The sequence below is a fragment of the Anabrus simplex genome, chromosome 1 (assembly GCF_040414725.1).
Source record: "Anabrus simplex isolate iqAnaSimp1 chromosome 1, ASM4041472v1, whole genome shotgun sequence".
Classification (NCBI taxonomy): domain Eukaryota; kingdom Metazoa; phylum Arthropoda; class Insecta; order Orthoptera; family Tettigoniidae; genus Anabrus; species Anabrus simplex.
In genome coordinates this window covers 253,931,711-253,947,163 of record NC_090265.1, presented here as the reverse complement: position 1 = coordinate 253,947,163, position 15,453 = coordinate 253,931,711, and the positions used below count along the sequence as shown (strand labels likewise).

The 15,453-nt window shown below is 39.1% G+C and overlaps 1 protein-coding gene across 1 annotated transcript in view; it reads left to right on the top strand.

Annotated features, from left to right (window-relative positions):
* The window catches only part of LOC136864627 (probable cytochrome P450 304a1), an 86,763-nt gene extending 77,501 nt beyond the window's left edge, over positions 1 to 9,262 (top strand). Inside the window, exon 8 of the mRNA XM_068226082.1 lies at positions 6,396 to 9,262. Within this exon, the coding sequence (XP_068082183.1) occupies positions 6,396 to 6,580 (185 nt within the window). The 3' untranslated portion in view covers positions 6,581 to 9,262. The remainder of the gene's footprint in view (positions 1 to 6,395) is intronic.
* Positions 9,263 to 15,453: the final 6,191 nt, after the last annotated feature.

Sequence of the window (15,453 nt, the reverse complement as noted above, 5' to 3'; positions counted from 1 at the left end):
TGCCAGAGAAATTAACCAATTATGGTTAAAATTCCCGACCCTGCCGGTAATCGAACTCGGGACCCCTGTGACCAAAGGACAGCACGCTAACCATTTAGCCATGGAGCCGAACTTCTCTGTAGTAATGTAACGAAACTTCCAGATGTTACCTAGAGAGAATCTTGTGTTCGAACTGTATTTATTTCGAGCGAATAACAAGAAAATTTAAAAAGTAATGATAAAGAAGGAGCATAAATATAAAAACAAATCAAGTACATAAATATTCCTAACCTATAGAGAGAAAAAAACTTTCATCACGGAAATGTGATGTTTTATTTCTGCATTTATACACTTTCGGCCGCAGTCTTCCAACATGCCGGCTCTATCAGAATAATACAGTTACGTCGTGCTGATTGAGCGGTTATTGGTCAGACACATTACTGAAGATGTTTCAAAGATGTTTCAGTGTTTTTGATGAATTTATATAAAAACAAGCGTGGGTAGGTGCGATAAAATAGTGTCAAAAGACGGATGTTGATTGGTTGAAGTTCCCGAAATGCTTATACTGGATTGGCCATTGGAGCCATGAGCTAAATAGCCACATTAAAACTTTTCAACCATACAAATATCCCCCTAATTTTAGGAAATCTGTACTCATCGTACCTATTGATAATTACGGAAATATGCTTCTCCTCCATGTGCTGCAACTTAAGAGTTCTTTTTAAAATAAATATTTGTGCAACCGCAATGAATTACGTAGTCACTCTCACTGTTCGCATACCGCATCATCATAAATGTACATCTCAGTTATTGATGTTGGACTGTGATATCTTCATGAGGTACACCACCAGACCAAACAGCCTTGAAACGAGAAAAGAGAATGGCCGAGTAATAACAGTTTATAAGTAATATTGCGGAGTAGAGATCAGTTGAGCGCTCTATTGTACCTTACCTGACGTCCTCTCTTTCGCCTGGCTGGTCAGTCTGTAGACGTAGAGCGACGATCTGTCCGTAAAATGGGTCTAACAAATACCTAAAGTTGAAGTAGGACGGATACTAACAACTATACGTGAATGAGAATCCAGAGATGAGGGATGGAAAAGTTTAATCTTTCAAAAACATAAAATAAATGTAAAATTTTCCCAAAAAATATCAAAAACAATAATCAAAATCAGAAACACAAATTTTTAACAAAATAGCCTTTAAAGTTGCGGGTCTCTGCCCGAATCATGTGAAAGTCGTTAACATTCTTGGAACCGTGAATAATTAACATGGCATGATTTTATTGAACGAATAAGTTTGAACGCTGTAGATGTCGTCATTTTAAAACGTTCAACTACATGAGATTAGGAATATAAGATTCGCACATTATTTTCACTAATATAACTCCCAATCGTTAGGGAAACTAAAACACCACACACTGGCTTCGGACCACTATACTACCCCCAAAATAAACACTGAAGTTAAATATGAGCCCGCTCTCATAATCAAGAATGGGGACTGAGCCCTCACATCCCAAAACAAGCCTCCGAGCTCTCCCCTTGCAAAAATTACAACGAACGACAAATAACAATGCAAGATACATGGGCAACACAATATGGCACACACATATACCTGAAATAAAAATATAAATAACCATTTGTCTTATTGAGATAAAATACATACTCGTCATTCCAGTCGGCTGCTTACCTGATGCCCACTATCGGCAGCCCTGAAGATGGTTTTCCGTGGTTTCCCATTTTCACACCAGGCAAATGCTGGGGCTGTACCTTAATTAAGGCCACGACCGCTTCCTTCCAACTCCTAGGCCTTTCCTATCCCATCGTCGCCATAAGACCTATCTGTGTCGGTGCGACGTAAAGCCCCTAGCAAAAAAAAAATAGCTTACCTGATGTTCATTAACCTGCTGCAGAGATGGGCGGTTCACATGGTCGTCCGTCTTTCTACATCCCAAACAAAACATTCCTTTTCGCTGCTGAATCCTCTTTACTCGGGGAAGGTCGCTGCATAGCTGTAATGTAACACATGATTTAAACGAGCCTTCGCCCAGCCGATCATATGGGAACACACCCTCAGCTGGCTACATTCTTATCTCCCCACTCGGGGAAACATCTCAATAGTGCGAATGGCCACGGCGCTCATATATCTCGTAACAAAACCTCTCATTGATTTGGTACAATTTCTCCCCAGACTCGTAATTCAATATCGGATAGGACTATCTGCAGGATCTTGTCTTCGGGCTATCCGGAACTATTACTCAATAAATCACATGTCTTACCTTGCAGACCCAAGTTCGATTCATGTCTTTTGCCATGCGTTACCTGCCGAGATTTTCCCAGAAGAACCTTTCTAATTCAACGGTGGGGACTGAACGTCCACAGTTTATTCTGCGCAACTGAAAAATTGTATGCCTTATTTTATCGCGATATCCACACCTATTCTTAGGTTGTTTGTCTCTCACTGTACTGACCTCCCAGTTCGATACCATATCAGGCTCAACTGACCTTACTTTCTGGATGACCATATCACCTCAGACTCTCTCAAATAAAACAGAAAGGAATAACTTTATCTGACAAGACATCCGACTCGCTAAACTGTTACCCTACCTAGTACAAAGCTAATATCCCTGAACTAATGCATGCATGACCCTAAGCCTATTTACCTGTATTCAATGACTTGCCTGAAGGCATGATTAAACTAACATTCAAAAAATTCGAATCCTATATTGTTCTAATTCATGATAGAAATGGTGTTCAAAACTGATCTGTCGTGATGAAACCATCGCTCATCCTTCCAGACCGCCTGGCATGCTTAACAGGCCATTGCCACACTAGCGACGTCCGTCGACACAGGCCCTCGGGTCGACTCTCGGCGGGGGTCCATGGTTGTTGTCCGCTGCTTGCTAGACTCGTTCTGTTGGAGAATCTTCTATCGTAGGAGGATCAACTTCAATATGGCGATCTAATCGTCGTGAAGTCGGGTTACCGATTACTGGAATCAGTGCACGTTGATAATTTAATGAATAACTTCCAATACTGAAACATATCAGTTGAAAATACTGGTATGTTTCAGTGAAGCTAGTTGAAGCTCAGTCCATCTATATAAACACTTAGTCACTCCGAGGCCTGATTACGAGGTACTGTCGACTGCAGTTCCCTGATCGATTCCGTTCACTCACTTTTTATTTATTCGATCAAAATAACCTACTTAACATTATTACATCCATACGTATTCTTAGTTTGAAGCAAGATGAGCCTAATAAATTCTCTCTCGAATGTCCACGGGCACTTCTCTTATATGTTCCGACGACACGCACAGCAATACGGTACATTCAGAGTTCAACGGTGTCCATCTTCACAACTCACACCCTTTTTATAAGTTCCAAGAGGGACGCGCTACGAGGGAGATCCCTAACAAACATTCCCTTCTCCTTTGTGCCAAGTAAGCTTCAGTTCCCACGCTCCATAAAAATGTAAATATTAATTAGTCAGAGCACCAGTATGAGATATTTTCAGCTAAAGACATTTGGAAAACATTACAACACTTCTTTGTTTTACACTCGCAAACAACAGTTGACTGGCTTAATCTGCACATCCAAACACTCATAATATCCCTCGCTCTTCCGCTGGCGGGATTGAGTTAGGTAATTCCTCTAACCTCTGTCTCTGCCACAAGCCTCGTTTCTCTCTAGTACGCAAACCACACCCGTGCGCGTCGTGGCTGGCCAACCATACTGCTATCCTGAGCGTTCGCGGCCTTTTCGAGTTTTGATACGTCGGTGTCCGTAAGTAATATTAATTCAGCGTTACATATTGGCCCTGACACATAATGCAGTGTGATTCACTATGTACTTTGACAATGCATTCAACACAGCTATGAACAACTGGGAGAGTTTGAACATCTATCTTCACTATTCTGATATCATAGTAACGATGTTGGATCCAATGGGAGTGGAAGGGAACTTACATATCCTTGGAAGACTTTGAGGGGCCCGTCATCATTAACAAATGAAATCACGTCGGCATTCGGTGGGTAAGGATGAACCCAAGGGCATTTCTGTCCTATATCGAAAGACATGGAGTTGCATCGTTAGACACAGTCGCAAGGAGTCTTGCAAGTAATACTTGCATTAACGATTCTCCTTGTGCCATTTTCTGTTGTAGTAGTAGTAGTAGTAGTAGTAGTAGTAGTACATGGGCGCCCGCAAGGGGGAGCAAGGGTGGGGGGCGCTTCCCCCTCCCCCCTGGAATTTTAAAAAGGTTGATGTTCAATTGGTTTAATATCATACCAGATTATTTCATAAACTGAACTTACTGACAGTTATCTAGCATCTGTTATAACTAGAAATTTCTGTAAATAATTTAATGTTGCTGACGTTATATTGGTTTTTATATTCAAGAAAATTGTTAATGTGCCCCCTGGAATATATCCTGCGGGCGCCCATGAGTAACAGTAGTAGTAGTTGTTGTTGTTGTAAGTAGTAGTGGTAGCACGTGGTGATGTCATGAACAGGTGATGAAAGGTAATGTATGATGTTTAGCGATTAATCCATGATTTGTTTGGACACAGATGACTGTAATATCTTTTTATGGAGGGCCCCTAGACAACACACCGGATAACAGATCTGAGACTGGTATTCCCTATGATTTCCACTCACCATCGGTTGTCATCTTGAGAACATTGTATGCAGTATAGGATGTACATATTGTATCCTTGTGTGCATACGGTCATGGCCTAGATACAGTGGTCAATTTTCAAGCACGAAAACCCCCATCCACTAACAACTCGAATTTCCCTGAATTACCATATACCGGACGAGTTGGCCGTGCGGTTAGGGGCGCGCAGCCGTGAGCTTGCATCCGGGAGATAGTGGATTCGAACCCCACTGTCGACAGCCCTGAATATGATTTTCCGTGATTTCCTATTTTCACACCAGGCAAATGCTGGTGCTGTATCTTAATTAAGGCTACGCCGCTTTCTTTCCACTCCTAGTCCTTTCCTATCCCATCGTCACCAAAAGATATATCTGTGTCGGTGTGACGTAAAGCAAATTCCAAAAAAAACCAACATATTACTGTTAACATGCTTCCATGTCGGCTCAATCACCACTCTTACCAGTAAAAAATGAAATGGCGTATGGCTTTTAGTGCCGGGAGTGTTCAGAGCACAAGTTCGGCTCGCCAGATGCAGGTCTTTTGATTTAACTCCCGTAGGCGACCTGCGCGTCGTGATGAGGATGAAATTATGATGAAGACGACACATACACCCAGTCCCCGTGCCAGCGAAATTAACCAATTATGGTTAAAATTACCGACCCTGCCGGGAATCGAACCCGGGCCCTGTTACCAAAGGCCAGCAGGCTAATCATTTAGCCATGGACCTGGACACTTTTATCAGTCATTAATTATGTGTAAAATCAGTTGGGACGACAGCTTTGGCTATCTTTGAGATCTGGAGTGACAACTACAGAATATTCCAGAGGAGTGTATTCATTGTTTTGTACAATAATATCTGATATATTGCTGAATATCTCAATACAGCAAGTAATATGACTTTGTACTAATATTAAGCCTTTCAAACTGATAATCTCATGCCTTTGCCCCTTCAAATGAGTTGGCTTCTGGCATGTTAAAGAGATCCTGTGGTACAAAACCTGATAATCTCTTAAAAATAAATAACATATAGCACGGAAAGAGCCTCCGTGGCTCAGACGGCAGCGCGTCGGCCTCTCACCGCTGGATACCGTGGTTCAAATCCCGGTCACTCCATGTGAGATTTGTGCTGGACAAAGCGGAGGCGGGACAGGTTTTTCACCGGGTACTCCGGTTTTCCCTGTCATCATTCATTCCAACAACACTCTCCATTCTCATTTCATTGCATATATCAGTCATCACTTTGGGAGTGGCGACCCCATCGTACTAACAGCCTATATATGCTTCATTCATTACATCCCTGACCTGGTCATTGACTGAAAAACAGGTTGAAGGTTTTCATTTTCATAGCACGGAAGTATATTGAGAGAATACTGCTTCCGTCCACTACAGACCTTCGGAGAGAGCCGACCCCTTGAAAATGCCGGGCACAGTTTCCGGTGAAACGTTGGGAGCCAGAAAACCATTTAGACCACAGCCTACAAGCCAGAAAACTACTTCCATATTCATTTTAAAATAAATTGTAACTTAAGAGGCATAAAACAACATTGCTAGAGCTCTTTCGTACTCCATAAAACAACCCAGCATCTACAATCTGATCTTTCTGACATAAATGGATGACTTGGTACTATTTTTCCTGTTGCTATCGTTGTCTGGGGTCAACTTCTGTTGAAGAGTGCATCATGATACGCTTCCTTGTATTTGTATGCAGTGTATAATCATTACAATATAATATTACTGACTACAATTTGGTATCTGTTTAAGGCAAACGACTCTGTGCAGGAGAAACTTTTGCGCGCAATAACTTATTCCTCTTCTTTGCCGCTATAATGCAGAATTTTAATTTTCAAATGCCTGATGGGAAGGCACTCCCTGATATAAATAACCAGATACCTGGACTTATCGAAACTCCTGGTGAATTTTGGGTCCAAGCTATACCAAGGCCATAACAGGAGACGTTCAGATATTTTACCAATTACATTTTGAAATAAATTATTCCTGAAAATATAATGTAAGCACAGAATAAGTAAGGAATAATTATCGATATTCAACATATTATTATTATTATTATTATTATTATTATTATTATTATTATTATTATTATTATTATTATTATTATTATTATTATTATTATTATTATTATTATTATTATTATTATTATTATTATTACAACTTCCCCCAAGAGGAGGCTGCCACAAGGACAAAGTATGTCGATTACATAGTATTTTGTCTTCTAAGTCTTCTAATGAGTTGCTGAGTTTCTTTCCAGGATAAGGAGGAAAATTACACAGAACATCAGTACTGAATTGTTTTAAAATTATGATGGTAGTCCTTGTGATTTCTCTCTATATGCTTCTCTCCTCGTGAATGATTAACCAAATTAAATTGTTACATGTGGTTTTTGGTCTAAAGTATAAATATACGTATTATCCACACACTTTATCTTGGTGCATTTGTGTACGGAGCTGAGGAGTAAGGAGGGAACTGTCCCGGTTCCGATAGTGCTGCCAACTGAATGAAAATGAAATCTGAATTGAATCGAGAATATGATCGATCGATATGAAATTTCTAAACCGTTATCTTAAGCCAACAACTATGTCACATACACATTATATAACATTATAAAACATTTCTCGATGCGAATCTTGTTCCTAGCATGAATTCTATACTTTGGCTTTGTTGTGTAAACAACAACAGTACTAGTACGTAAAGTGTACGCCAGATGTCGCACAACGATGCTTAAGCGATTCATAGTTTGTGTTCCAAAGGTTGCCAGTACGAATCTCGAAGATCGCCGAGGTCGACCGATTCAGCACTAGGGTGTAAATGCACCAAGATAAAGTGTGCGGATAATATGTACTGTACTGACATAGTAAATAGTAGGCTATTATTAAGGCACTATCTGAATGGACAGGCATTTGAATTATTCTTTCGTCCAAGTGAAATACTCAACATTTGGCAAGAAAATGTTTGTCCGTATCAAGTGTTAGCAGTAGGTATCACATTCTGTTTCCTGAGAGAGGAAAATGAATAGAGGAATCGTATTAATTAACTTAAATCCTTAAATAGAGTCACAGCCTATGCCATCAATAATGAAAATCTGCACGAGTTGTTGTAACATCAAGTATGCAACATCTAGAAAATGGAGAATATTTTGATCGATTAATTGATTAGTTGATTAATATTAGAATTAAACACTCAGTGGTAAAATCGTGATTCCAAGAGGAAGATAAACTGAGGATAAAGAAACTATAGGAAAGCAAACACTATATGTTAACAAAAGCAAAGGAACCCAACAAAACATACACATGAGGGACAGTGAAAACGGACCACCTGACAAAAGGTATAGTAAAACATTTCATACCTCAAAAGTAATTACGAGAACTATTAATCCCACTGATTGAAAAAATTCAATCCTATTTTTGACAAAATTGGCGAGCTGCCGATGCAACCACATCTGTACCCAGCCACACGCATCCATGCAAACCGACATCGAAGAACGTCTTTCTTCAGCTCCCCAAAGATGTAACAATCGCTGAGGAGAGATCTTGGTTGTAAGGAGACTTTGAAGAGTTTCTCGCCCAAATCCCTGAAGGGTATTCCTCACAGAGTTGGCAGTATAGGGACGGGCGTCGTCATGAAAAAGTGTAAAGCCGTTTGATAGCTTACCTGGGTGATTTGACTTTATGGCATGCCTCAGTTTTTGCAACGTGTCTTCATAGCACTGTACTCATTGTAGCCCCATGCTCGAGCTGAAGAAAGACATCTGTGAAGATCGGTTCGCATCAGATGACGACGTGTACGGCAGGTAAGAAATGCTCTACTATGGTATACCTTTCTGCAGGTGACCCAATTTGACTGGCCCTCATACATAAAAAGTGAGAAAGAGTTGAGAGCGATTTAAAAAAATTAAGACAGTATAGAGAATTTCAAGTCTGTTCCTACATGCTGCTATTTACCAGTAACATCCCTTTATTTTATTTTATTTTATTTTATTTTATTTTATTTTATTTTATTTTATTTTATTTTATTTTATTTTATTTTATTTTATTTGCTGTGCTAAATTTTCCTTCCTGAATATTCTGGCTCAAAAATTAGGTATGAAGCCTAATTATTCATACGTTCAAGGAAGAAATTCATATTCAAGCAGAAATGCGAAGGGATATAAAAGAATAGTCTTTTCTTGTAACTGAGTTGTGCAGTTAATGGATATATTTTTATTTTTTTAGTAAGTCTGTTATTTGTGAATTATTGGTTGTGTAATAATAGTATTAACAGAGTTAAGAGGTGCTGCAGAGAAGTTAAGTAAAAAGTAGTAAGTAGTTAATATATAATAAATAATTATGTTAACCTATAATACAGATATATTCATGCATTTAATCGTTGCTTATTTTGTTTAGAAACTAATCTCCATGGGGTAAGCATCGTTAAAATATTGTGGAAGTACTTTTATTTAGAAAGTTAGAATAACTTTGTATTGTTCAAAGTGGTCACTAGAATTTTTAACTTTAAAGTTAAATTCACTGTGGAAAATAGAAAAATAATATTGTCTATAATTTGTCAATATTGTTACGAAAGACGCAATTCGAAATAGAAGGTAAATATAGAATTTTATGTAATATTTTACTCATGGGGAATTGTTTTTATACAGCTCAAGTATGCAGCTAGAGTGAATATAAATTATAATTCTCGGTATATGCGCAGAAAATTCCTTCAGAAAATTTAAATGACGGACGGACAGCCATCCATCCATCGAGTGACATATACTAGCCTTTACAAATTACGTCTCGTAGCAGATGGAAAATAGAATATTTCGCAGTTCAAGGAAGAAGCCGTAGCTTCTAGAACAAAGTTATATTGAGGGAAACCGACCCCTCAATTCCAAATTTACCTTTACATCAAAAGGGTCTTGAACCCTAAAATGAATTTACATATTACACTTGCCAAATGCCCTTTATGTGCCAGGAAATTTATATTAATGTTTTTGTGACAGAACACCTCTAATTACTAGGAGCAGAATGTACTTTCTGCTTTTAAAGGCTTAAACAGCTTTTATTGTCGCTACCTTTATATCACAGGGGAGCAACATTCGAAAGGTGTATCAAAGGAGCCTGAAATTTACAGGAGCCGAAGCCCCTAGTATACGGCCCTAAAAGAAAGCAAAGGTTAAGTAGAAAGACCGAGAAGAAAATTGTAATGGAGTCTGAATCCACTCAAGCACTCCTAGTTGGAGACCTGCTAGGGCATAGGACCCAATGACACACTGGAAAAGCCACACTACGTGGTGACTAAGAAAACGAATTTAAAGTGTAAAATCAGGGAGAAAATTTAGAAATTGAAGTCACCAGAAAACACGGTGAATAAGGGAAACGAGGGCATACACTCGTGCGTCATTACATCCCCATGAGAGCTATTAACACTAAGTCTGTAGGTCGTCTAGAAAACCTATAATTGAAGTTTTAACCGAAAAGAAAGCCTACGTTAGATTTAAAGTAAACGCAGGTCAATCGAACAAAACATGTTAAAGGGTAACGCTGACGATCTTCCCTTTAACACGCGTAGATAATGTTTACATCGTTAGATTACAGTCCTGATTTACCTCTGCCTCTGCAACGGCTCCCGAAGAAGGCCTTCTCTGTTAACGTAGCACTCTTACAGTCCCGATTAAGATTGACAGGTTCGATCCTAGGTCAGTCCCGTGGTATTTGAAGGTGCTCAAACACGTCAGCCTCGTACCGGAAGATTTACTGGCACTTAAAAGAACTCCTGCGGGAATAAATTCCGGCACCTTACGAAAACCGTAAACAAGTATTTAATGGGACGTAAAGCAAATAACAGTATTAGAGATTGTCACACCAGGTCCAAAACTCACACAGTTTATAAGGACTCTGACCGACAGTTCTAGAACAATGACGTAATTCACCTATCTGTTTGGTGTAAAATTACGTTGTCAGTCAGAATTTCCATTGGTTGATCAAAGTTTAAGACAATTGTGACAACTCCAAAATAACACAAAAACAACTGAAGGCGATCAGGTAATGAAACCTTAAAACATGAACATTCTCCGTAATGTTAACCAGAGTACAGACAAATACACCAATACCGGACAGCTCGCGGTTTTCAGTGAGAAAGTCGATAGTGCTGCTATCTGCATGACTTGGTGTGACCAACTCTTCAATAACATATTGCCATCTGTATGATTCTTAGCGCACTGGCGTGTTGTTTATAATGTAGGCTCTATAAGTATTTGTCACTAAATAATCTTAGATTGCAGTTATATTCCAAGAAAAGCATTATGCGCTGAACAAGTTACCCAGCAAGATAATGGCATGGGAACTGATAAGGACCGCAAGTATTTAAAAAAAAGTAATGACCTCGCGAGGTTACATTCTGTGCCCCTTATATTAAGAAATCAATCAAATAGTCTACTGAAATGTTAGTGGGACGTAAAACTAATAACATTAACAAATATGAAACTCTAGTACACTCAAACTTAAGGGTCCATGTTGTTAAATAGCACCATAAATTTCACAATTGAAAACTTGTGGGCTGTAGCGTAATGGTTATCGCGGTAGTCTTGAAATTGAAAATCATGAGTTTCGAATCCGGTCAGCTTTTTTACTGTAAGAAAATAATAATAATAATAATAATAATAATAATAATAATAATAATAATAATAATAATAATAATAATATTCTTTACGTTCCACTAACTACTTTTACCGTTTCCGGAGACGCAGAGGTGCCGGAATTTAGTCCCGCAGGAATTCTTTTACGTGCCAGTAAATCTACCTACACGAAACTGACGTATTTGAGCACTTTCAACTACCACCGGACTGAGCCAGGGTCGAACCTGCCAAATTCGTATCAGAAGGCCGTCGCCTCAACGGTCTGAGCCACTCAGCCCGGCGTGAGAAAACTATTTCAGTGTATTATTGGCATAGGCTTGAGCACCAGTCCAACTAATTCAATACGTATGTATGATATTTCTTCATGCATAAATTTCTGAAAGAGACTTCAAGAAATTCTGAATACTTCCTCCTTGTCAGGAACATCGTAGTTCATTCGCGTAACCCCAGTAAATATATATATATATATATATATATATATTTCTGTCTTCAGAGTCCGGCTCCATGGCTAAATGGTTAGCGTGTAGGCCTTCCAGGGGTCCCAGGTTCGATTCCCGGCAGTGTCGGGAATTATAACCATAATTGGTTAATTTCGCTGGCACGGGGACTGGGTGTCGTCTTCATTCTCATCACGACGCGCAGGTCGCCTTCTCATCACGACGCGCAGGTCGCCTACGGGTGTCAAATCAAAAGACCAGCATCTGGCGAGCCGAACTTGTCCTCGGACACTCCCGGCAATAAAAGCCGTACGCCATTTCATTTCATTTCATTTCATTTCATTTCATTTCATTTCTGTCTTCAGAGGTAAAACAAAAAATTCGAAGTGCAGCAAATGCGAGATAGCAGCGTGAGGTGAGTTCCTCTGTAGAGTTTGGGAAGATCGGCCGTACCGAAGGAGAATAAGAATAAGAAGTCAAAATAATGGGCCAAAACTCCTGTTCTTTACTTAGAGCTTCTCTTCCCAGAAATCTTAATAACTCATCGATGTTGTTTAAATTATCTGCCCAATCTGGTGCTTTGGCTGAATAGTTAGCGCTTCGTGGTCCATCTCTTTCGTTTGATGATACCTTCATTCTACGAAGTGTTGGACCACTTCCATTTCCCTTCTGATTACTGTTAATAGAAGATGGTTGGCCAGTTTTACTTCCTCTTAGAACAATAATCACCACCACGGAATGGTCAGCGTACGGCCTTCGGTTCAGAGGGACCTAGTACAATTCCCGACTGAGTCGTAGATTTTAATCGCGTCTGCTAATTCCTGTAGATCGGGGGTTACGGGTTTGTGTTCGTATTCATATGCATCTTCAAATAACTTATATACAACACATTACACGAAAAACAACCACAGAAACACGCAATAGTGTCATATCCCTTCACATATGATTAGTGTTAGGAAAGGCATCCGGCAGCAAAACTAGGCTAAATTCATAAAAAGTCCTGCACCACGTAGGCTAATTGGGAAAAGGCTTGAAAGAAGAGAGTAGTTGTTAAATATTCCTCCCAGAGACTGGGTGAATTCACGAACAAATTCTGGTTTTAATTTTTAAGACATAGCGAAAGGCACGGCTAACATAATGCTCGTTTGGTGCTGTATGAAGGAGGCATTTCATATTTTAAAATTTCATCCTTAATTATTATGATTGTTCAATTAAAAAATATATATATTTCCGATGAGTGTAGATGCATTCCTCTCAACTGCAGCATAGACGAGTATGTAGTTCACACCAATACGCTAGATGTCACGACCGTCGCTGTTCGCACTCAAGGTCTGTCTAGGGAGGTCTGGTCACGCTACCACAATCCTTTGCGGTGGCGGCCATATTGGGTCTCAAATATCGTTGTTATGTGGGCGTGCCCGATGTAATGATGTGTGTTATTACTTGTATTTTGAAGGAAAATAGGATACTGCGCCGCACTAAATTGTCAAAATGAGGCCTCTGACGGAATTAGAGTGTTTCGCTTCCCGAGAGATAAGCAAAGGAGAGCTCAGTGGGTACAAAACTCTAGGCGTGGCAAATGGCAACCTACAGATTATTCCGTCTTGTGTGAGGTTAGTGAAGTTATACATTCGTATTATTCCTGAAGAATAGTATGTTTATATGAACGATGTTTTATATTTCTTATTATGTATTTTCTTCTAGCATCATTTTGAAGAATCGCAATTTGAAGTAAAGAGGGCGGATGGACGGAAACTACTCAAATGGAATTCCATCCCAACAATTTTCGACGTCCCTAATCCAACCAAGTCTTTGACATATAACAGGAAACCTCCCAAAGAAAGAGCATTGTCTTTCAAAACAAGCAAGAAAAGTAACAGGAAATGTGTAATAGTAGTACTGATGTTTATGAACATTTTCTTTTCATGTGTCCGGTTCCGTGGCTAAATGGTTAGCGTGCTGACCTTTGGTCACAGGGGTCTCGGATTCGATTCCTGGCAGGTTCAGGATTTTTAACCATAATTGGTCAATTTCGCTGGCACGTGGGCTGGGTGTATGTGTCGTCTTCATCATCATTTCATCCTCATCGCGCCTACGGGTGTCAAATCAAAAGACCTGCACCTGGCGAGCCAAATTTGTCATCAGACGCTCCCGGCACTAAAAGCCATACGCCATTTCATTCCATTCCTTTTCATTTTCATTTTCTTAACCCTACATGCAACGTAGAAATGTTTCATAGATATTTGAAATGCTTGTTCCTGTTCACTTACCAATTACAATCACAATAAACAATAGGCCTATCATTTCAAACAAACAATTTATGTCCAGCTTGTCATCATTACAAAAAATTTATTGATAATAGCAGTCTTATACTGTACTGTAGTTATTAATTACAACTAAATTTCATTCATCTTAAATGCTCTATAGAGTACATTATATGGCTGGACAAATACTTAAAGATCACTACACACGCACTAACCAACTACTGTAATTTAACGTACCGTAGCCTAACATAATATCCTAATGTAATACCTAAAATAGCCTAACCTAAGTTAACTCAACTTAATAGTGACTGAATTTCTATTTCTTATGGAATCGTGTCTAGCAATGAGTTAATTTTCTTAACTATTATTATTATTATTATTATTATTATTATTATTATTATTATTATTATTATTATTATTATTATTGTATGCATGAAAATTAGGACGCAGCTAAGAGCCCCGTGGTCGCCAACCCAAGCTCCCTAGTAAGGAGCTCCTGACGCCCCTTTCAGTCGCCTCTTATGACAGGAAGGGGATACCGTGGGTGTTGTTCTATTGCCTCCACCCACGGGGGGAAATCTATTTTGGGTTGTGACCACGAGGCCCTTAGCTGAGTCTTGACATTGCTTTCACTATTCTAGCCCGACCTCCCCTGTTCAACACTTGTTCTTTTCCGACCTCGACGGCATTAGCGCATTCGAGGCCTAGTAAGTTTTTCATTTCCACGCACTTTGTGGTCTCCATCTTTCTTTTGCCGATACCTTCATTTTTCGAAGTGTTGGACCCCTTCCATTTGTTTTCTTCTGATTAGTGTTTATATAGGATTGTTGTCCAGTTGTACTTTCTCTTAAAACAATAATCACCACCACCACCACTTTGTACTATATAACTGCATGGGTTATCAATAAACAAGTTAAGAGTAGCTAAGAACATCACTCTTGTTGCATACGTGCAGAATATTTTTGCCTTAGAACCCAAAGAAATACCACATGAATGGATAACAAGAGTTACCATACATAATTTAATGCACTCAACTCAAGAGGCTTTCAGTGTTTATCAACATACTGGGGTAACCTTTTAGAAACGCAGTATCAGTAATTACTTTCTCAATAAAGAAAACGCTGAAGGTAATTTATTACAACTGTCTTTTAGTACTTTGATTACAGTACTTCAAGTTCAGTATTTCATGTACCGGTAATCATAATATGACACAGGTACTGTACAGATTTCTATGTTTCTGTCAATAAGATTACGTATTTGACGGATAATATTAATAAGAAACACGGTAAGACCAAGTTGTAAGGAAGTAAAAGAGAAGAACATAAGCTTTTCTGTTGATTCTTGTTTCAAAAAAAAAAAAAAAAAAATCAGGCTCTGTTAATTATTTTCCTATTCAAATAGCTGTGAATGTATTCATGTCATTTAAGTGTTATACAGTTATATATACATGCCCAGTAGATGCCCAATTAAATTCATTATGAAAAATAGTTGGT